The 25,339-nt window shown below is 36.4% G+C and overlaps 1 protein-coding gene across 1 annotated transcript in view; it reads right to left on the bottom strand.

Annotated features, from left to right (window-relative positions):
* DPYD (dihydropyrimidine dehydrogenase) overlaps positions 1-25,339 on the bottom strand; it is a 945,375-nt gene that overhangs the window by 690,825 nt on the left and 229,211 nt on the right. Inside the window, exons 5-6 of the mRNA XM_025289449.3 lie at positions 22,434-22,595; positions 1,044-1,240 (exon numbers count right to left, since the gene is read on the bottom strand). Coding sequence (XP_025145234.1) covers positions 1,044-1,240; positions 22,434-22,595 — 359 coding nt within the window. The remainder of the gene's footprint in view (positions 1-1,043; positions 1,241-22,433; positions 22,596-25,339) is intronic.

Raw genomic sequence — 25,339 nt, 5'->3', positions numbered from 1 at the left:
TATTTTTGTTTTGTGGAATATTTCCTTTGCTATGCAAATGCTTTCAAGCTTGATTAGATTATATTTACTTATTTTTGTTGTTGTTTATTTTACCTTGGGAGATTGATCTAAGAAAATATTCGTAAGATTTATACCAGATAGAGAATGCTTTGCTTATGTTTTCTTGTAGGAGTTTTATGGTGTCATATCTTTTACTTATGTCTTTAAGCCCTTTTGAGTTTACTTTTATATATATGGCTTGAGGAAGTGTTCTAAGTTTAATGACTTACATATAGTTGTCCAACTTGCCCAACATCACTCATTGAAAAGACTGCCTTTTTTCCACTATATATTCTACAGAGTCCATTTATCTTAAATAAAGTAAACTCCATCCACTGTCCAAGCCTGATATGAATATCTGAAAATCACTTATACATAGTGAATATTTTCCATACTTGTGTGTGGAACTTCAAGGGAATAAATGTTTATGTGATGAATCCTGGCTTACAACAATGATGTTTAATAGCAAATCGTAATATGGTACTTATGAGATAAAACACTGCATAAATGTACATTAAAATGGAACATTCTTAGTAGTCTCTAACTTAATTGTAATCAAATGCAAGACTTAAGAGATTGGAGAATGAAAATACATGACCAAGACAACACATCTACATACACACTGAAATGAATCATCCAATATTCTGTGGAGGTAGGATTCCCCATCTCTAATTTGCAAAACTCACATATATCTCCATTAAAGGAAAGATTGACAGGGATGAAATAAGCTTTCATATGATTGTTTCCTCTATTCATAAAATATTTTGCTGTGATTTACTTAAATTCACAGAACTAGACAGAGAAATTTTAAAATAAATATTACTTAAAGCCAACTGCAAATATAAAATGAATAATGAAATCAAAATTTGAGCATTTGGAAAAAGAACAGTTAAAATACCATCTGTGAACCTGAAGTTCCTATTTGATTACAAACCAACAATATTCATAATTGTTTTACCCCATTATTTTTAACACTATGAACATAAAATAAATGTAGGAATTACCTTAAACCACCAACGTATTCTTGTTTTTCAAATATAGTGATGTCATTGTAGCCTAATCGAGCCAAGAACGAAGCACAACTTATACTTGCAGGCCCAGCACCCAAAAGAGCAATCTTTGCAGAATAGGCTTCATGCATTTTTTCTGGGGGAGGCAGAGAAGGATTCCTGATTTGTGGGATATTCATTGCTTTGAATACCTATGGAGAAATCAATTGGAATGGTTAAAATTTTTGAGATACCTTTTACAACCTCAAATGTATTTTTAATGTTTCAAATTCACTTATGCTTTTAATAGAAATAAACATATTTTAAGTACTAACGTAGGATATTTAGAAGTCACATTGGGTCCAGTCAATGACATGCTTGACTAACGCTTTTTCAATCTTTGAAATTTCTGCCTAAGGTCACACTTCTTCTGGGAAGCATTCCTGACTCACTTTTCCTACTCCACTATCTGGGCCAAATTAAGCATTCCTCCTCTGAGTTCCTGAATCACATTTTGTACATGACTGGAAAAGGTCAGTTTTCATTCCAATCCCAAAGAACGGCAATGCCAAAGAATGCTCAAACTACCACACAATTGCACTCATCTCACACGCTAGTAAAGTAATGCTCAAAATTCTCGAAGCCAGGCTTCAGCAATACGTGAACCGTGAACTTCCAGATGTTCAAGCTGGTTTTAGAAAAGGCAGAGAAACCAGAGATCAAATTGCCAACATCCGCTGGATCATGGAAAAAGCAAGAGAGTTCCAGAAAAGCATCTATTTCTGCTTTATTGACTATGCCAAAGCCTTTGACTGTGTGGATCACAATAAACTGTGGAAAATTCTGAAAGAGACGGGAATACCAGACCACCTGACCTGCCTCTTGAGAAATCTGTATGCAGGTCAGGAAGCAACAGTTAGAACTGGACATGGAACAATAGACTGGTTCCAAATAGGAAAAGGAGTACATCAAGGTTGTATATTATCACCTTGCTTATATAACTTCTATGCAGAGTACATCATGAGACATGCTGGACTGGAAGAAACACAAGCTGGAATCAAGATTGCCCGGAGAAATATCAATAACCTCAGATATGCAGATGACACCACCCTTATGGCAGAAAGTGAAGAGGAACTAAAAAGCCTCTTGATGAAGGCGAAAGAGGAGAGTGAAAAAGTTGGCTTAAAGCTCAACATTCAGAAAACGAAGATCATGGCATCTGGTCCCATCACTTTATGGGAAATAAATGGGGAAACAGTGTCAGACTTAAATTTTGGACTTCAATATCACTGCAGATGGTGACTGCAGCCATGAAATTAAAAGATGCTTACTCCTTGGAAGGAAAGTTATGACCAACCTAGATAGCATATTGAAAACAGAGACATTACTTTGCCAACAAAGGTCCGTCTAGTCAAAGCTATGGTTTTTCCTGTGGTCATGTATGGATGTGAGAGTTGGACTGTGAAGAAGGCTGAGTGCCGAAGAATAGATGTTTTTGAACTGTGGTGTTGGAGAAGACTCTTGAGAGTCCCCTGGACTGCAAGGAGATTCATTCAGTCCATTCTGAAGGAGATCAGCCCTGGGATTTCTTTGGAGGGAATGATACTAAAGCTGAAACTCCAGTACTTTGGCCACCTCATTTGAAGAGTCGACTCATTGGAAAAGACTCTGATGGTGGGAGGGATTGGGGGCAGGAGGAGAAGGGGATGACAGAGGATGAGATGGCTGGATGGCATCACTGACTCAATGGATGTGAGTCTGAGCGAACTCTGGGAGTTGGTGATGGACAGGGAGGCCTGGCGTGTTGCGATTCATGGGGTTGCAAAGAGTTGGACACGACTGAGTGACTGAACTGAACTGAACTGAAGAAAATCATTTAGCATATGTGTCATGTTTCCATGTTAGTCAGCAGAACATAGTTGTTGAATCAGAGAATAGGTCAGATATAAAAATGCACACATATAACTTATTAACTGTTTTAAATATTTTAGACACATGTTACCATGTATAACCAGCAGTGAGCACTATCCTGGCATATAGACACTCAGTAAATAATTTATGGCATCTGTTTCTGGTTGTGACAGACTAGTTTTTGAAGGATAACTTTTCAAAAATATGTTGGAAGCACTGGATAGCCTCTGAAGTAACCCTGACTAGAGGAGCCATGATCTCGAGTAAAAAGAGAACATCAGAGAAGTGAGATGATAGAATAGGAGTTACTTTTATCCTGAGGGAATCAGTGACTTCTTAGCAAAATGAGGAATCCTGTAGATAGAAGACCAAGACTCAGAAGAAAGAGCAAGAGAGATCCTAGCTAATCTTCTAGGTCTAGAGCGACACAGGGTTTGGGGAATGTAAGAGGCTAGAAACCAGAAGCAGAAGAAAGTATAAAAAAGCTTAATTCTTACACTTCATAAGAAAAAGACTAAGAAAATAAACAACAATTAAAAAGAAAAATCTCTATAAAGCAGAAGGGGGACTTCCCAGGTGGCTCAGTGGTAAAGAATCTGCCTGCCAGTGCAGAATGCCCTGGAGACATGGATTCGATCCCTGGGTCAGGAAGATCCCAAGGAGGGCAAGGCAATCCACTCCAGTATCTTTGCCTGGAGAATACCATGGACAGAGGAACCTGCAGGGCTACAGTCCACAGGGTCACAAAGAGTCAGACATGACGAAAGCAACTTGGCATGCATGCAAAGCAGAAGGGAGCCCTCTGCACTCTAATGGACCAAATGAAACAACTAGAGTACAGGAGTAGCTAAAGAAGAGAAAGTCCTAGTCAACATCTTAGCAGACAGCTAAAACTTATGGAGGGTTATACTCGGCAAGTGGAGCAGACCAGAGCTAGACATGCAACCCAGCCTGAGTCAGCACAGCTCCTGATTTAGATAAAGGTGATATGTCTACCTACCAAATGAAATGGTGAACCTTCTGTGGTAAATAAGTCAACCACAATGTCTACAAATTTTCATATACAAGGCCTGGCTTCTGATCAAAAATCCCAGGTCTGTCATTAACTAAGAACTGTCAATAACTCAGAAAATATAGATAAAATACATAATTCAGTACATGTTGTTATCACAAATGGACTTTATACAGAAAAACTACAATGAACATGTTAAAAAAATTTATAAGAATGTGACTTCACCAGGAAACTTAAATTTGGTTAAAAAAGAGAAATTTTTAAAAAGAAGAAATTCAAAATTAAAATCAAAACCAAAATAAATGTCCTTAACAGTAATTTGAACAGGTGAGCAAAAATGGACTCATAAACAAAAAATGGGTCAGTATTTTGTTATTTTTCCACTTATTATTGCACCCGATTTCTCCCCTTCCCTTAGTTTGATAGCAGTAGTTTTTATGGATGAAGTGAGTATCTAAATATAACTTTGTAAACTTCATCTCAGAGGGCAATATATTTAGAGGTCTGGCTTTTACTCTCTTGAGGTTGACTCTTGACCTCTATCATTCTCATGGTAAAGTCCTTGAATAAAGACTTTAATGTCTCCATGCATGAGTCTTCTCAAACTGTAAACTGGGATCAGTAATAGCCATCTCTTAAGGCTGCTATACCATTTCTGTCCTTTATCAAGCCCATCTTTGCATGAAATGTTCCCTTGGTATCTGTAATTTCTTGAAGAGATCTCTAGTCTTTCCCATTCTGTTGTTTTCCTCTATTTCTTTGCATTGGTCACTGAGGAAGGCTTTCTTACCTCTTCTTGCTATTCTTTGGAACTCTGCATTCAGATGCTTATATCTTTCCTTTTCTCCGTTACTTTTCTCTTCCCTTCTTTTCACAGCTATTTGTAAGGCCTCCCTAGACAGCCATTTTGCTTTTTTGCATTTCTTTTCCATGGGGATGGTCTTGATCCCTGTCTCCTGTACCATAGCACGAACCTCCATCCTTAGATCATCAGGCACTCTATCTATCAGATACAGGCCCTTAAATCTATTTCTCACTTCCACTGTATAATCATAAGGGATTGACTTAGGTCATACCTGAATGGTCTAGTTGTTTTCCCTACTTTCCTCAATTTCAGTCTGAATTTGTCAATAAGGAGCTCATGATCTGAACCACAGTCAGCTCCAGGTCTTGTTTTTGTTGACTGTATAGAGCTTCTCCATCTTTGGCTGCAAAGAATATAATCAATCTGATTTCAGTGTTGACCATCTGGTGATGTACATGTGTAGAGTCTTCTCTTGTGTTGTTGGAAGAGGGTGTTTGCTATGACCAGTGTGTTCTCTTGGCAAAACTCTATTAGCCTTTGCCTGCTTCATTCCGTATTCCAAGGCCAAATTTGCCTGTTACTCCAGGTGTTTCTTGACTTCCTACTTTTGCATTCCAGTCCCCTATAATGAAAAGGACATCTTTTTTGGGTGCTAGTTCTAAAAGGTCTTGTAGGTCTTCATAGAACCATTCAACTTCAGCTTCTTCAGCATTGCTGGTTGGGGCACAGACTTGGATTACTGTGATATTGAATGGTTTGCCTTGAAAATGAACAGAGATCATTCTGTCATTTTTGAGATTGCATCCAAGTACTGTATTTTGGACTCTTTTGTTGACCATGATGGCTACTCCATTTCTTCTAAGGGATTCCTGCCCACAATAGTAGATATAATGGTCATCTGAGTTAAATTCACCCATTCCAGTCCATTTTAGTTCGCTGATTCCTAGAATGTCGACGTTCACTCTTGCCATCTCCTGTTTGGCCACTTCCAATTTACCTTGATTCGTGGACCTGACATTTCAGGTTCCTAGGCAATATTGCTCTTTATAGCATCAGACCTTGGTTCTATTACCAGTCACATCCACAGCTGGGTATTGTTTTTGCTTTGGCTCCATCCCTTCATTCTTTCTGGAGTTATTTCTCCACTGATCTCCAGTAGCATATTGGGCCCCTACTGACTTGGGAAGTTCCTCTTTCACTATCCTATTATTTTGACTGTAGCTGTGAAATTAAAAGACACTTACTCCTTTGAAGAAAAGTTATGACCAACCTAGATAGCATATTGAAAACAGAGACATTACTTTGCCAACAAAGGTCCATCTAGTCAAGGCTATGGTTTTTCCAATGGTCATGTATGGATGTGAGAGTTGGACTGTGAAGAAAGCTGAGTGCCGAAGAATTGATGCTTTTGAACTGTGGTGTTGGAGAAGACTCCTGAGAGTCCTTTGGACTGCAAGGAGATCTAACCAGTCCATTCTGAAGGAGATCAGTCCTGGGATTTCTTTGGAAGGAATGATGCTAAAGCTGAAACTCCAGTACTTTGGCCACCTCATGCAAAGAGTTGACTCATTGGAAACAACTGAGAGACTGAACTGAAGTGAACTGAAGGCTGCTATAACATATTAAAAAGTAGAGACATTACTTTGCCAACAAAGGTCTGTCTAGTCAAGGCTATGGTTTTTCCAGTAGTCATGTATGGATGTGAGAGTTGGACTGTGAATAAAGCTGAGCACCAAAGAATTGATGCTTTTGAACTGTGGTGTTGGAGAAGACTCTTGAGAGTCCCATGGACTGCCAGGAGATCCAACCAGTCCATTCTAAAGGAGATCAGTCCTTGGTTTTCTTTGGAAGGAATGATGCTAAAGCTGAAACTCCAGTACTTTGGCCACCTCATGCAAAGAGTTGACTCATTGACAAATGCCAGGGTCCAGCCCCGGTGGATCCAGGAAAATTCAAAGGAGAGACAGCATCGGCGAATACACTGGCTTTAATATTAATTAGAGATATAAAGAGTAATAGAATGAGGATAGCTCAGCAGGAAAATTCAGTGGAGAAAAGAAGCTTAGTAGCTTGGTTTATGTGGGAAACCAATAAAACTTCAAGACAAGAAGCTTGCACCACCTATGTAGGCTGCAGGCATCCTTCCGTTCTCCCGAAGCAGAGGAGACACTGAGGCCTCCCCGGTCAGATCTTAGAAGCCCAGGCATAATTAGTAAGCATGGCAGGCTCCACGCTCCAGATGGAAACTCAGCCAGAGTTTGAGAGAGAGAATGACATGGGGAAACCAGTATTTCGAGGAACTGATCCCAATTCTTTATTTTCCAGGGTCTGTTTTTATACACTGAGGTGTTATACAAAAGTCAGGCGGGGATAGCAGTCCTGACTTTTATTAAAGTCAGGTGCTTCATACAAATGTATACAGAGGTCTTAGGGGTGTTACATCATCTTCTGGCCAGGGGGGCCTGCTGACAATTTATGACCCTCTCCTTGTGACAGCAGTCAGTCAACCAGAACACTTATTTCTCCAGGGGTGATTATTTTTGAAACAGACGCCACCTTCCAAAGGTACCAGATAAAGTTACATTCCTATAGGGTGAGGGTGTAGTGGGTTTTAATTAAGGAAAGAATTTACTTAGCCTAAGGTCCAACGTGATTAATATCAAAGGTTAATACTTATTTCTTCTATATATTCATTAATGTGTATAAGGGCAGGGGATGTGGAGACTTAGCAGTAAACATTGGCTCAACAAATGAAAAACCCTTCACCAATACAATTTCTAATCAGCCCACTATACTTATACTAATAGTTTTCTAACTTCTCTAAAGAACCTGTTTTTAGAAGGTTTAAAGCATCTCGTGCCTCTCATGGTTGGGAGGCTGTGAGCAATCACATGTGACCGGACAAGCCTGTCAGGCAGGCTAGAGAACCTTCAGAGGAGTTTGTAGGTTGAAACACTCCTATCACGCCCAGGAATTATTATTAACTGGAGCTCGAAGTTAACTTCTTCTCTGAAAGACGTGGTGGGGGACAGCCCCCCGTAAAGTCAGAGATGTAGGTGAGAGCACAAAGTAGTAAAGTAGGCAGGCTCTGGTTATGGGGGTAGATGCTCAAGAATTTCCAGGGGGATTCCTGAGGCTCGATCCCACCTTTGCGTATGTCAAGCCTCCTTCCTCGTGACCTTTGCCATGGGTGGAGATCCTCACGCCGGCCCCCAGCAGGAAAAGACTCTGATGCTGGGAGGGATCGGGGGCAGGAGGAAAAGGGGACGACAGAGGATGAGATGGCTGGATGGCATCACCGACTCGATGGACGTGAGTCTGAGTGAACTCCGGGAGTTGGTGATGGACAGGGAGGCCTGGCGTGCTGCGATTCATGGGGTTGCAAAGAGTCGAACACAACTGAGCGACTGAACTGAACTGAAGGCTGCTATGAGGACTGAATGAGTTAATAAGTGCAAAGCTAATCTGAGTGTTTTTCCCTCCCTTCTGTAGTGAATGTCAGGGCACAGTGGAGTTATAACACATAGTAGGCACCCAAAAAGATTCTGATTAACTTCAAAATTCCTGTGCTCAGAACTCCAGTGATAGGCTTCAATAAATGAGTACCATACATAGTTCTTTCTCATTGATACATAAGGACGGTTACCTATCTGTTATTTGTAAGTGAATAATCTTCTTGAGGGGTATTTAAAATAGATCTCCTTGCATAATTGTGCTGTGATTTCTAAATTTTCACCCATCTGGAAAGGGCATTTCATCACTCCATATTGACTCTATTATTATTTCCCCTATAATTTTCACATTTTGAGGCAAGGGAGAAATTATCCTGATTTTAAAGACTGAGACAGAGAGATGCCAGTATTTCACTTGGGGGTGATTTTTCCCCCAAGCCTCCTCACATTAAGGAGACAGAAAGAGTATAAATTTCTAATAATTATATAGTCCTCTCTAAATGGAAAAGAACATAAGACAGTAAATGCAAAGATATTTACCAACTCTAATTTGAGGGTAAGTTTTTCTCATTTTAATCTTTCTTACTTTCTGAAATGATACACAATGAAAACAAACAGAAATATTTGGTAGCTATAATTCTTCCCCAATTGCTCTACTTGTTATTATTAACCAAGAAATAGCAAATGTAAACCATAGGGAAATCATCACCAACAAAATATTTTTGGAAATTTCAGAATATCTCCACCAGTTGAAGGATATATGTTAAAAGGTTAGCTGTATCCTACACATCCCATAAGAGTGTTATACTTTTGCAAGTATTTTAACTTGATTTTATTATAGAATAAAACATAATTTCTGGTCATTTCAAAAGGGATATTATTTCATCAATGTCGGTCTAAGAGAAATCTTAACACAAATAATACACTGGTTTTTCACTTCACTGGTTTCAATTTCTTTGAGTTATTTAATTAGCAATATACCAGTCTGGTTACCTTTTGAATGCCTGAATGGAGAGAGATTGTTATTTGTGCATCCAAAAGTACGTTACCTCAAATTACATGGCTTCTAGGAGACGCTTCTATGTAATTTTCCTGATAACGTGCTTCCTTTTGTGAAAGAAGTCAAAAGAAACATTGAGTACATTCTATCCCCTGCAACTCATCCCTTGAAAATAAATATTCTCAGGCTACCTGACAGTTTCTCCACAACAGTAAACAAGGGACACTAAAAGTGGGAAGTCTATTTCAAACATATCAGAAATAAAGGAAAACTTCATACAATGGCACATTTTTAGTTAATTATCAATGCATTTAGTGATTTTTTAAAAATGTTGCTTCATTATTTTCTTATTATTAAAAGAGTCATTGTTGTAATATATAACTGGCATGGTAAAAATATTATATGATGCGAAATCAGAATGTTCTGTTCTATTCAATTTTCACCTTAATTTAGTGAATACCTTCATGTGCCCTCTATGCACTAGGCACAAATATGAGTAAGACAAACACAGACCTTCCCGTAAGTAGTTCCCTGGGTAACAGAAGAATCATATGTCTTAAACACAGAGAAATTATTACAATGCAATCTGCCAAGGTGTAGAATTCATTTTTATATACAGTGCTCTTGGAACCAATGAGAAAGAAAACTTATCCCAGAAGGGAGGAAAAATAACACCTTAACTAAATCTTAAAAAAAAAATGACACATTATTGTGGAGAAGACTTTACCTCTCTAAATGTCAGCTCTAAAATTCAGAGAGTAATAATTATTTCAACAATTTATTGTGAAGATTGAGTAAATCAGTGATGATAACCTCCAGGGGTTAACACTTTCTCTTTATAAGGCACTCTCTTGAGTGCTTAACCCTTTATATCTTCAGCCTCCCAAACTCTTCAAAGTTAGGTACAACTGTTCATTTTATACACAGCAGAACTGATTCCTAAATTATTGTTATTACATTATGGTTCATATTTTTATTATGATTAGGCTATGTGTTCTACTCATGCTTTAAGGCTACAATTGAAATAAATGGTTGACAAAAAAAAAAAAAAAACATTTGAAAGCATAGGTGTGTATACTTTGGTCATGAGCAACTTTACTGATCCAAAATCATATGCAGGTTCAAACTAATCAGTACAAACACTTATGTGCCTTTAGGGCTTTGCTCATGCTGTTCTCTGTGCCTTGAATTCTCACCTATTCCTCACTCTACTGGACATGATGTATACCTTTCAGGACTCAGTTTAAATTTCACTTTCTCAATTCAGCTTACCCTCCCTGATAGGTTAGGAAATCTGTTAGGTTTCCTAGCTACTGGCTCCCACAGTACTGTCTGACTGCTCCCCTCAGCACTTCATTATAATTTGCTTAATAGTCTGTCTTTCTCAGTAAGCAATAAGCTACCTGCGGGTTAGTATCATTCCTATCTTGTTCATCACTGTGTCCATAGCACCCAGACACTGCAAGCATCTAGTCAGTCACTCAAATATATTTTCAATGCTGGGGTTGGAAAATAACGCTGTCAGGGGCCAGGCAATCCATCTTACAGCTTGCTGGGGATGAAAGGAGAGCAGGCAGGCAACAGAGTGATGGAGATATGGTAGACTAGAGAGATCTTCCCCTATTCTATCAGCTCCAATCGCTTGCTAACATGATTTTTCTAGAAAATGATTAACTACTTAAGTACGATTAACTACTCATAAGCAATTCAATAAAATAATAAAAGAACAGTAATTAGAAGGCAGCTGTAACTGATATATACAGGTTACTATATGATATGGCCAGATAATCATTTACTAATCTATTTTCAAAGAGTCAGGTTTTCTTTGTAGGCCATCATCATTTTTGCTTTCATTTGTATTATTTGCATTATCTGTCTTCCATTTTTTTCATAATTTACCACCTCACCACCACTAAAACATCCCTCCCCAACCTATTTCCTCTCTCTGTAGCATCTTGAAATGAAACCTGCTTATCTTTATCTTTTTTGTTATAAACATGTAAAATCACAAATTTTCAGTGGCTCAGAGGGTAAAAAGCATCTGCCTGCAATGCAGAAGACCCTTGTTTGATCCCTGGGCGGAGAAGATCCCTTGGAGAAGGAAATGACAACCCACTTCAGTATTCTTGCCTGGAAAATCCCATGGACGGATCAGCCTGGTAGGCTACAGTCCATAGGGTCACAAAGAGTCAGACATGACTGAATGACTTAACTCACTTGGCTACATTTTATAGGTTGTCAATGGAAATTGTGTTATTCAGTCTCAATATTTTATAATTTCTATTGTGACAACCTCTTCAACCCATGCATTATTTATAAATGTGGTTTAAATCTGTTGTTATTGCCTTCATTTTGATAATATTTTGATATTTTCAGTTCAGTTCATGAAAATATCAGTTCAGTCATGTCTGACTCTTTGTGACCTATGGATTGCAGCATGCCAGGCTCCCCTGTCCATCACCAGTTCCCGGAGCTTGTTCAAATTCATGTCCATAGAGTTGGTGATGCCATCCAACCATCTCATCCTCTGTCATCCCCTTCTCCTCCTGTCTTTGATATTTTATATCTAATTTAGTTGTGTTGTAGAAAAAAATGTAGTCTGTGTGATTTAACTGAAAACTATATACACACATACACACATATATATATATTTCTGAAAGTACATGGTCAATTTGGATAAATGTTCTTTCCACAGGTGCCTGAAAAGGTCACACTCACTCTACTAGTTGGATACAGAAACTTTTATACATTCATTAAATCAACCTAATAAATTTAATTCAAATAATTCTTAAAAATTTTAAGTCAGGCCATGTTGTAATGTATATGTAATTTTAAGAATGTTTATTCTTCTTTTCATTACTTATTTTCCTCTTTATTTTTATTAATATATTTTCTTTTTTTCTTTTTATTTTTTTTTAATTTTATTTTATTTTTTAACTTTACAATATTGTATTGGTTTTGCCATATATCGAAATGAATCTGCCACAGGTATACATGTGTTCCCCATCCTGAACCCTCCCCCCTCCTCCCTCCCCATACCATAATATATTTTCTCTGAAAGTCCACTTTTGTTACAAAAAATACCACTACATTAACTTATTATGGTTAGTATTTACATAGTATTTCTTGCTTCAACCAGATTATTTTCAAGTTTGCTAAAATAATGTATTTCTCTTCTAAACATCTTATAGTTGTTTTAAGTATTTATTTTTAATCCATAATAGAGCCTCTTATGTTTTAATAGGTAAACTTGATAAAAGTTAGTTTTGTGGTTAATAATGTATTTACATTTAATTCTTCTATCTGCCTTGTGTTTCCTGTTTCCTATGCTTTGTATTTGCTCCTCATGCTCTTGATTTTTATTTTCCCTTTTCTGTCTCTCACTGGATTAAGTTTTCTACCATCTCAGCCATCTTCGTTTCTATGACTGCTTACAAATTACATTTCAGATTTTATGTGATTACCTTTTAATTTTTAACACAGATATTTCAATGTTTTAAAAAACATATTCCCAAGTTATCAAGTATTTCTCTTTTCTCAATACAAAAGGCCCTTAGCACCCCTGACTACCTGACCCCTGACTCCCACCTCAACCACCTTCCTTGTCAATTTTATGTAAAATTTGTATCTCTATCTTTATTTTTCACACCCCAAAATGAGTTGTCATTCTTATCTACGGTCAATAGTTAGTTTTATTTATGACTATATTTTTCTGGTTTCCTTGCATCATCATTTCTTACATCCCTCTTTCATTCCAAGTTTGTATCAATCATGCTGAAGAATAACTTTTTTAAGTATTCTTATAATAAGGTGAATGACAAACCACTTTAGATTTTAAATGCTTACAATATCTTTATTCATGTTTGTATTGTTAAGGGAGAAATACAGTTCTTTATCCTACTCCTTTAAAACACTGTGTTCTTGGCTTCTAACATCTATGGATACTAATGAGAAGTCTGAGGGCAGATTGTTGACTTTAGAATAATCTTTTTTTTTTTTCCCCCTAGAAGCTGATTCTTTCAAGAACCTTGGCATTTCACAATATTACAATTGTGTTCTAAATGAGGAACTTATATCTTTCCTTTCTTTTGGAAAACCCTCTACTACAACTGCCTTAAGACTGCTTTAAGATTGCTCTGAACCAATTTCTAATCCAGTTCTAAATTTAAAGTTTTACTAGTATTTTTATTTCAGTGAATATTTCTAAACAACTATTTCATATCAAATTCAGTTTTATTAATAATTTTACCTTATTTATGTGGATACTATTTTCTATTTATTTTAAAAGGCCTGAATATGATATTATTTGGTTTCATTAGGATAAAATCATCTGTAATTTGAGTCTTTTGATTAACACTGGTTAACTAGTTTTTTAAACTGGTTGAACTAGTTTTTCTAACGCTGTTTTGAACTTTAGGTTTTAGACTTACAGTGAGAGAAAATTTTCTGTTTTTGCACTTACCCTCCTGCTTCTTACATGAAGTACACAATAGCTTCCACCCCGTATCACTCCTCTCCCTTTCCACCACTGCAGAACCAAGTCTCTTATTGGAGGCCCAGAGCTCCAGTCTCCAGGTAATACTTACAGACAATACAGAAGCAAGTTACTGGGCCACTAGGCACATGCCTAAAACATTGAGACATAGTTCTCTGCAGCTTCATACCAGCCCAAGCCCTGTTTTTTTTGTTGTTTTTTTTTTTTTTCAAACTTTCTACCAGGGGTAGTTGAATCCAGTTCTCTACCATGCATAAAGCTTTTGGTACCTACAACCCCACAGCAGTCAAACTCCCCAGCAGTCCCTGATGGTTTGCTTATGTAGAGACTAGCAGACAGTGGTCCAATCCCCTATCTACTGTTGAATGTTTCTATGCCGGGGCTTTCCTAGAAGCCACTAGTGGTAAGAATTGATGCTTTTGAACTGTGGTGTTGAAGACTCTCGAGAGTCCCTTGGACTGCTTCCCTGGTGGCTCAGCAGTAAAGAATCCTCTGCAACATAGAAGAGCCTGGGTTCAACTGCTGGGTTGGGAAGATCCCTTGGAGAAGAAATGTCAACCCACTCTAGTATTCTTGCCTGGGAAATCCCATGGGCAGAGGATCCTGGAGGGCTACAGTCAGTGGTGTCAAAAAAGAGTCAGACATGACTCACGACTAACAACAGCAACAAGGTACAGTAACTGAGGTATCTGTGGTTGAGACAACAAGGTGTAACACTGGGAGCTTGCAGCCAGAAAATTCAAGTTTACTTTGACTTTGTAATAATGACCTAATAATAGGTGGGGCAAGTGAGGGTTTGTGAAATAAAGGAATTTGAGGCTTTTTACTCTATATCTGCCCTTTATTACATATGAACTTGTATGAGCCTCTTGTTACTCATACATAAAATGAGGATGATAACATTTATCTAGAGGGTTATTTTGAGTATCACCAAGTTCTAAGTACAGTACCTAACATTGTCCAGGGCTAAAGGAGTTTGTCTAATTAACCATCAGTTTAGAAGCATTTTGATCCTTCATTTCCTTAAGCCCAAAATGGGGAAAATATTAGCAACTTTACACATCTTAATGGTTATCAATATTTTTAAATGAGATATTACAAAAAAGCATTGAGGTGCTATGCAAGTATAGGTATTATGACTCTACATTTTCCCCCATCTGATCCTGTTTTTGTACTAAGGTCTACTCACCTCCAGAACCAAACAAGGAATATTAATGGAGATGGATTATTAGTCTAAAGATGCTAATGTAAATGCATATACCTTATCAAGTCACTAAGGAATTTCAGGACATTTAGTATGTAGAAGCAGCCTACAACAATGCTTAATTCTAATCAATGCTCAATCAGTGTTTGTTTGATTAATTAAATCCTTACCTACTGGGAGTGTAATAATACACTTGGTGTTCACATAAGCCACTTTTCTTGGGATAGTGCAGGTTTGCTCTGCTGCACTGCATTAATTGTTAACAGTGTTCTCATTCATTCTTCCAGGCTTTTGTATGATTAACTTATAAAGCAACTGACATAAGACATCAGTTCAGTTAGGTTCAGTCGCTCAAGTCGTGTCTGACTCTTTGCGACCCCATGAATCACAGCACGCCAGGCCTCCCTGTCCATCACCAACTCCTGGAGTTCACTCAGACTCACGTCCATCAAGTCGGTGATGCCATCCAGCCATCTCATCCTCTGTTGTCCCCTTCTCCTGCCCCCAATCCCTCCCAGCATCAGGGTCTTTTCCAATGAATCAATTCTTCGCACTACGTGGCCAAAGTATTGGAGTTTCAGCTTTAGCATCAGTCCTTCCAATGAACACCCAGGACTAAACTCCTTGAGAATGGACTGGTTGGATCTCCTTGCAGTCCAAGGGACTCTCAAGAGTCTTCTCCAACACCACAGTTCAAAAGCATCAATTCTTCGGTGCTCAGTCTTCTTCACAGTCCAACTCTCACATCCACACATGACCACTGGAAAAACCATAGCCTTGACTAGACAAACCTTTGTTTGCAAAGTAATGTCTCTGCTTTTCAATATGCTATCTCGGTTGGTCATAACTTTTCTTCCAAGGAGTAAGCATCTTTTAATTTCATGGCTGCAATCACCATCTGCAGTGATTTTGGAGCCAAAAAAAATAAAGTCTGACACTGTTTCCACTATTTCCCCATCTATTTGCCATGAAGTGATGGGACCAGACGCCATGATCTTCGTTTTCTGAATGTTGAGTTTTAAGCCAACTTTTTCACTCTCCTCTTTCACTTTCATCAAGAGGCTCTTCAGTTCCTCTTCACTTTCTGCCAAAAGGGTGGTGTCATCTGCATATCTGAGGTTATTGATATTTCTCCAGGCAGTCTTGATTCCAGCTTGTGCTTCTTCCAGCCCAGCATTTCTCATGATGTACTCTGCATTGAAGTTAAATAAGCAGGGTGATAATATACAGCCTTGACGTACTCCTTTTCCTATTTCGAACCAGTCTGTTGTTCCATGTCCAGTTCTAACTGTTGCTTCCTGACCTGCATACAGATTTCTCAAGAGGCAGGTCAGGTGGTCTGGTATTCCCATCTCTTTCAGACTTTTCCACAGTTTATTGTGATTCACACAGTCAAAGGCTTTGGCATAGTCAATAAAGCAGAAATAGATGCTTTTCTGGAACTCTCTTGCATTTTCCATGATTCAGCAGATGTTGGCAATTTGATCTCTGGTTCCTCTGCCTTTTCTAAAACCAGCTTGAACATCTGGAAGTTCACGATTCACATATTGCTGAAGCCTGGCTTGGAGAATTTTGAGCATTACTTTACTAGTGTGTGAGATGAGTGCAATTGTGTGGTAGTTTGAGCATTCTTTGGCATTGCCTTTCTTTGGGATTGGAATGAAAACTGACCTTTTCCAGTCCTGTGGCCACTGCTGAGTTTTCCACATTTGCTGGCTTATTGAGTACAGCACTTTCACAGCATCATCTTTCAGGATTTGAAATAGCTCAACTGGAATTCCATCACCTCCACTAGCTTTGTTCGTAGTGATGCTTTCTAAGGCCCACTTGACTTCACATTCCAGGATATCTGGTCCTTTGGTTGAGTGATTATACCATCGTGATTATCTTGGTCATGAAGATCTTTTTTGTACAGTTTTTCTGTGTATTCTTACCACCTCTTCTTAATATCTTCTGCTTCTGTTGGGTCCATACTATTTCTGTCCTTTACTGAGCCCATCTTTGCCTGAAATATTCCCTTGGTATCTCTAATTTTCTTGAAGAGATCTCTAGTCTTTTCCATTCTGTTGTTTTCCTCTATTTCTTTGCATTGATCACTGAAGAAGGCTTTCTTATCTCTTCTTGCTATTCTTTGGAACTCTGCCTTCAGATGCTTATATCTTTCCTTTTCTCCTTTGCTTTTTGCTTCTCTTCTTTACACAGCTATTTGTAAGGCCTCCCTAGACAGCCATTTTGCTTTTTTGCATTTCTTTTCCATGGGGATGGTCTTGATCCCTGTCTCCTGTACCATGGCACAAACCTCCATCCATAATTCATCAGGCACTCTATCTATCAGAACTAGTCCCTTAAATCTATTTCTCACTTCCACTGTATAATCATAAGGGGTTTGATTTAGGTCATACTGAATGGTCTAGTAGTTTTCCTTACTTTTTTCAATTTAATTCTGAATGTGGCAATAAGGAACTCATGATCTGAACCACAGTCAGCTCCAGGTCTTGTTTTTGCTGACTGTATAGAGCTTCTCCATCTTTGGCTGCAAAGAATATAATCAATCTGATTTCGGTGTTGACCATCTGGTGATGTCCATGTGTAGAGTCTTCTCTTGTGTTGTTGGAAGAAGGTGTTTGCTATGACCAGTGCGTTCTCTTGGCAAAACTCTATTAGTCTTTGCCCTGCTTCATTCCGTATTCCAAGGCCAAATTTGCCTGTTACTCCAGGTGTTTCTTGACTTCCTACTTTTGCATTCCAGTCCCCTATAATGAAAAGGACATCTTTTTTGGGTGTTAGTTCTAAAAGGTCTTGTAGGTCTTCATAGAACCGTTCAGCTTCCGCTTCTTCAGCATTACTGGTTGGGGCACAGACTTGGATTACTGTGATATTGAATGGTTTGCCTTGGAAACGAACAGAGATCATTCTGTCATTTTTGAGATTGCATCCAAGTACTGCATTTTGGACTCTTTTGTTGACCATGATGGCTACTCCATTTCTTCTGAGGGATTCCTGCCCGCAGTAGTAGATATAATGGTCATCTGAGTTAAATTAAGTTAAATGGGTATTCCAGTCCATTTTAGTTTGCTGATTCCTAGAATGTCGATGTTCACTCTTGCTATTTCCTGTTTGAGCACTTCTAATTTGCCTTGATTCATGGACCTGACATTCCAGGTTCCTATGCAATATTGCTCTTTACAGCATAGAGTATACCTAATCTCACATTTCAGTTTATTCACTTTTTTGCAGTAATTGATTTTAATATGAGGACTACACCTAATTTTTTCTTCTTCTATACTTATCTATTTGATAGATGGGAAGATGCATCACAAAAATACATAATTTGAAAAAAGACATAACATTCTATTATTTTTTAGTGTACATGTGTCTCTATATCCTCCGCCAATATAACTGTGGACATCAAAATTTAAAGCTTCTAGCAACTCCATGTTCAAGTTGAAGATACCGTAGGATTATTTGTCTTATTAAAATAATCACTAACTCAAGTAATCATGTTCCTTCTTCACTCACAATTCTTTAAACTATTGACTGCAGCATTTAACAAAACATGTTGATATCATTCAAATAATTTTACTAGTTTACTTAATGTAGCTTCATAATACCTTATTGTTTGAACTATATCAGCGTATTTTTTATTATGTTATAAACACTGGTCAATTTGATTTGAACTATGCCTAGTCAACAAAATATGGAAATAAATAAAAATAGAAAATGATAGTATATAAATAGCATATGATGATGGGACAAAAATAGAGTATTTCAAATAAGAGCTGATATAAAAGACCTGAAAAATACAGTTAAAGAAAAATCTAAAGAATAATTCAGTTCTGTTCTTAACTAAAAGTACAAAAAGGAAATTCAAAGTACAGTGCAAGGAGTATATGCCATGCAAAACAGTATGTTTAATGGGTATTAATATAATCCCATAGAACATTTACTGTGAAAAACAAGTACTGTTTTCTGATACCAGTTTCATTATCTAATGTATTCCTAAAAATTCATAATTGAGGCAGCAACCTTAAGTACTAATCCTCTGAGCCTCATTCATTTTAAGATTTAGAGTCAAACTTTCAGTTCATTTCAGCTCAGTCGCTCAGTCATGTCCGACTCATTGCGACCCCATGAATCGCAGCACGCCAGGCCTCCCTGTCCATCACCAACTCCAGGAGTTCACTCAGACTCATGTCCATCGAGTGAGTGATGCCATCCAGCCTTTAGAACCTTGGAATTTTAATTTTTCTAAATTGTTCCTAAAACTCTTTAGCATCAGTGGAAAGGAAGTGATTTGATGTGCAGTTAATTCTCTATTTATAGTTATTTTTCAAACTTTGGGAAATTAGTAGAAAGATGCATTCATTATCCTTTTGCAGCAATTCATTAGTTAAATTTGAGAGGCAATGAGAGTCTAGTTGGTTATTTAAATGTGATAAATATATGATTTCTTAATAAGTCAACTAAATGATCAAAGACATGTCAACATAAAAATTTCAAGTATTAAATCTATATAGAGAAATTTTAAGACACTGATAAAATTGATAAGAAAATCCACAGCAAGCTATTATTTCCAAATTATTTATTTGAAGCACTATTGTTATACTTAACTGAACTAAGAAAAAACTGCCCCCTAGAGAGATCTAGAATCATTCTGTAGCCTATCTGTCTCACATGTGCAAAAGTGTATGAAGCAAAGTCACTGCAGATGTGCGGACAGCATAGGATTGACAATACAGGACAAAACAAAAGTAGTTAAAGTAGCTGGTCTCCTGATCCTCCTCATGCTATCCTTTATGTGATTTATTCCTTTTCTACTACATACTACATACATTTCTATTACATGTTCTAAATCATATGCCCATGTTTAAATGGAAAGGTATAATCTAAGGTATGGATTTAAATAATAAAGGTAGACTATGGAGTTGATATTTCAAAAATCACATATATATTATAGAAATATATACACATATAAATAATAGGAAAAACATTTTTGAAAAATACCATAGTATTTTACTCTGCTCTCCTAACCTTTGCTTAATTTGGTTGAAAAATAGATTTATAATTCTTTAAAAGTCAAAAATCAATCATTATTTTATCAAACAAACATCAAATTATTTATATATCATGTTCAGCTTTTACTTAAGTACTCCTATTCAATAGTTTAGTAGTTTGAAAGAGTAATGGTATTTGCATACTATTATTTATAACATTATTTAATATTTTTATTTTAGAATAATTTTAAAAAGTTGTACTCTTTCTTTACAGCGGCAGTCAATTAATTCATTGCATTATGCTTATTATTTTCATTGAGTTGATTTAGTGTTAGTTTCATGTTATGTGTGTGTGTACGCACTCAGTCATGTCCAGCTCTTTTGGAACCCACTGACTGTAGCCCTCCGGGCTCCTCTGTCCGTGGCATTTCCCAGACAAGAATTCTGGACTGGGTTGCCATTTCCTACTCCAGGGGATCTTCCTGACCCAGGGATCAAACGAGCATCTCTTCCGTCTCCTGCACTGGCAGGCAGATTCTTTACCACTGCGTCATCTAGGAAGCCCTAGTTTCAGGATACAGCGTAGTGATTCAGTATTTTTGCAGATTATACTCCCTTTAGGTTATTATAAGATAATAATTCCCTGTGCTATCTAGTATATCCTTGTTGCTTCTCTATTTTATACATAGCAGTTTGTATCTGCTAATTCCATATCCCCAGTTTGTTACTCCCATTCCCTCTCCCTTTTGGTAAGCACAAGTCTGTTTCCTATATCTGTGAATCCAGTACTGCTTACCTTTACAACAACTTTGACTGTTGGGTAAATTTAAGTAAACAACCCTTTGACAGAACTCTCTAAAATAAATTGCCCTAAGTGGTCACCTTAAAAAAAAAAATGAAAAGCCTTCCTATGTAGTTCCACTGGGATATTTTTATTTATAATTTGATAGATATATTTGAAGCCACAGGAATAAGCATAAATGGAATGTAATAAGAAGATACATTGCTATCTAAATTCCATGAGTCTCTTAAAATGCATCTAATGCCATCCTAATCTATGCTATGTCTGAAATAAATAGACTTTGCTTTGGAAAGCAGTGGTACAACCTCCTTAAAACAGAGTTCTCAGAGGAATGATGTTTCCCTTTCTCTCCACTCTCCCCACCCCCATTCATTGTTTCCTCTCTCTCTTTTCCCCTTCTCCCCTCTCCTTCCTCCCTCCCTCTCTAGTCCAAACCACGGACAAATAACATTATTTTAACTGATTTTGCTTTGAAATGCAGTGTTAGTTTATATAGATACTGTGTGACCTTTTACTTACTACATCCTTGCAAGCCTGCCCCGTTTTAATGAAGAGACAATGAGTCCCCAAAGAAAAATGTGGAAGAATTCAAGTGAATCTTCTCCATCAACTAGGGATTGTCTCAGGTTGTAAAGATCATACCTTGCACTGGTCAGGTAAACTAATGCAATTTTGAATTTGGTAGGAGAAGAAATTAAATACAAGAATTTATTGCAACAACTCACGACCTCAAATTGTTTCTATTTTCTCACTCCCAGGAGCCCTTCCTTAGAATTAACCTGTCAGAAAGCAGGAAGGGAATAAAAACCTGATTTATTACTAAAAGCAAAGTAAGATTTAAGCTTGAGGGATATTATGAGAAGGGTCCTAAAAAGAAAGAATACGTTGTGTTTGAGTTGACAACATCAGACAGAGAAGTCATTAATTAAAAATCTAGTGCTGACAGGTTATTTAATTTGGTCTTCTAGCCAAACAGACCCCAAGGATTACAAAATTATACTGTAACCTACATATAAGCTGATCATTTAAATGATACACAGGAATTGATCTGGTAGTTGACTCCAAAAAGGAGGCCCCAGAGAGAATAAGATGTCCCAGAGCTTCAAAGTCATTTAAAAAGGATTCATTTAAAAAGAAAGACATGGCCCAAACTTATAAGAAAACTAGAGACAAAATTTTTTAATATTATTTCATTATAAATTTGCATCCAAAAACCACACCTGCTTTCAATCCACAGGTTCACAAAATCTAATGTTAAAAAATATTATTCAGTTTGAGGGTTTTACATAATTCTATAACCTCTATTACTCAAAAAACATTACAGAAGAATGCTGATGTATTCTTTCAAGCTGTGAAGATTAAAGATGGTTTCAGGAAAAAGAACCAGTTAAGACAGTTTGTTTTTTATTTTACCGTAATGGGACCCCCTAGCCACACTCCAACGTAAAGTTAATGAATAAATTCTATTTTCAGATACTCCAATTTATATAACTTTCAGTGAAAGTATTTTAATAACCTTCTGGGATTACAATTAATTTGACATATGGTTTTAGAAATTTCATTTTTGAAGCCAAGTCGTTGAATAAAAACATCATTTATGGCACAAAATACTTAAACTGTAGCTGTATATCACACTAAAAATGTTGGATATCAACAAAGCTTCAGGATTAAAGTTATTTTAAGATTTTCGTGCTTCAGGGATAGAAAAAACAATTGTACATCTTACATACCTCAGTAGCATATTGCTGCAATCCACCAATATTAATTGGTCCCTCTTCAGTGGCATACAAATTACATCCACCTACACAAAGATCAGAGGTGGGGCATACCATTCCACAGGTCAGACCAAGTGGGTTGTCAGAAAATATCATCTTAGCAGCTCCATAATAGTTCTGCAAAATAAAATGTTCTTATGTAACAATGTACCTCTTAACATTCAAATTATGATGGCTTTTTTCTATTAGATCAGTGTATAAGATGCAGAGGTTATAATAGTCTTTAGCTTCAGAAGCCATCAAGTTAGCATAGTAAAATATACACGTATCCAATACATACATATTAATAATGAATAATGAAATTTGGTAAATTGAAATTTAAAATAAACCATCTAATTCTATCCTGCTACAAATATTTCTTTTCAGTTTTAACAAAAGTTAGTTACGCAGATTGCTTGAACAGGCTTAAAACCTAAACCTTAAAACTAAAGAAAAAAAAATTATGCTCAGGTAATTCAGGACATACTCCATGATGTAACAATATTAAGAGTGGCCAGGGCTCTCTTTCCATTCAATTCATCTGGTTTGTCCATGGATACTATGTATTGTAACACTCTTGTGTTGAGTATCATCCTTCAATAACAACCTATTAACCAAATATGCAGACGAAACTCATTATACAAGACTAGACTGTTAAGTTCATCCCTCATCACTGCCTTCCACACATTTGACTATTATAGACTAGTTTAGAATCTTTTGCGTTTCATTAAGAATTTTTGGAATCCTACTTGTTCATAAATTATACAAATACATCATTTTTTACTGAATAATGAAAATACATTGAACATTTCAGAAATATGTTTTCCTTTCATGAAAATTTAAAATTGAATCTGACTAGTATTCTTCAAAGCTGTTAAGTATTTTGTCAAAAATAAGGATTATTTTGAGAAACTGTAACAGTCAAAAGATCCCCAAGGAGATGTGACATCTAAATGCAATCTGTTATTTTAGAGAGGATCCTGGATCAGAAAAAGGGCATGAAGTAAAAACGAAGGAAATCTGAAGAAAATATAAACCTTAGTTAATAATAATAACATATTGGGCTTCCCTCATAGCTCAGTCGGTCAAGAATCTGCCTGCAATGCAGGAGACCTGGGTTCGACTCCTGGGTTGGGAAGATCCCCTAGAGAAGGAAATGTCAACCCACTCCAATATTCTTGCCTGAAAAATCCTATGGACAGAGGAGCTTGGCAGGCTACAGACCATGGGATCACAAGAGTAGGACATGACTTAGCGACTAAACCACCACCAATAACACATTAATAATGTTTCATTAGTTGTAACAAATGTGCTATACAATGTTATATGTTAATAGGTGAAACTGGAATAAAATTCTTTGTCCATTTTCCCATATAAAAATACTCTAAAATACATTTTAAAAGAAGATAAGGAAGAATGTACTTAACAATGTGAAACAGATGCATTTTTTTCTTTCAGCTTTTACTTAAAGTACATTTGAAAGTCTTTGAAAACATACATTATTTCCACGACTAACTTCAATCATAAATACAAATTCCTAGATAAAATATTGAGGATAATGAAGAACAGCAATAATCTTTACTATTTATTGACTCTGTACTACATTTCTGACACTTTACCAGGTCTTTATCTAAGTTTTTAACATCAATCATCTTATTTAATATATCTAGCACTCAAGAAAAAATTTCTAGGCATGAGAAAAAAATAGAATAAATCTTTGATAACCAGATAAAAAGTAAATTAATGAAGCAGACCCACAGGTGATACAGAAAATAATGCTAGCAGATAAAACCTTTAATTTAATTTTAATAAAAATTCAGGCAAAAAGACACACAAAATACATGAAACAATAAAAATACAATCATAATATTATAATTATTTTAAAAAGAATCAAACTGATATTGAATAACTGAATGAAACATTTAAAAATAGATCTAAATGCATGGTTTAACAGCATCCATGGTGGATTAACAATATTTCTCTTATTCAGTGTCTACTTAGCAACCAACAGTCACATCTAACACATGTAAATGACTCTTCAATACACAGCTAGTAGAAATGTGTTATGAGATTCAAGTTATAAATAAGGAAAGTGAAGTATAAAGGGTAAATAATTTGCCAAGGGATCATATAGTATATACGTGGCAGAGTCAGAATCCAAAGCTATATTGTGGCTATATACTCTTAAGTACTAAGGTATACTTTCATATGAAAGTCTACTGTTCATTACTCAATAGATTATAAAATTTAGTTATGATATTATTATTCAGTTACAGCACATACCACACTGTAAAAGAAACATAAAGCTCTTTTCATTATAATTAGGAAGGTAGACAGCAAGCCCATTAGATTATTCTTTATACTTCATCAGATGATTTTTGTTTATATCGTTTCTTTAGTTTTGATCTTTCATCAGTCCATTTTAAAATTATGAGGCATGTCTTTTACTCTTAATTCAAAAGATTAAGATCTGCTTCTTTCTCTAAATTTGGTCACATTTACCAATATCTTTGTGATGGTATGTTAGTATCACTAATAAGGACCAATAATAAAGCATTTAACTGACAAAGTCTAATTTTCAAAAATTAACATTGGACTCTCTTAAACATATAGAAAGAGCATATACAAAAAATAAGCCAAAGATATTATATCATATATTAATAAATAAAAACTCATTAAATAGCAAAGTTGACTAAAAAAGCATTTGAAGATGATTTGGTTTAAATGATGAATTCTATAAAATATTCAAATATGTATATCAATTCTTAATAAATACCTCCAAAGTACACATATCTAATTTAACACAGAAATGCAAGATTGGTTTATTATGCCAAATACACTGTATCAATAGAACAAAGAATAAAAATCACACAATCATCTCA

The sequence above is a fragment of the Bubalus bubalis genome, chromosome 6 (genome assembly GCF_019923935.1).
Source record: "Bubalus bubalis isolate 160015118507 breed Murrah chromosome 6, NDDB_SH_1, whole genome shotgun sequence".
Taxonomy (NCBI): Eukaryota; Metazoa; Chordata; class Mammalia; order Artiodactyla; family Bovidae; genus Bubalus; species Bubalus bubalis.
The sequence above is the reverse complement of the archived record's forward strand: the minus strand, read 5'-3'. Positions and strand labels throughout refer to the sequence as shown.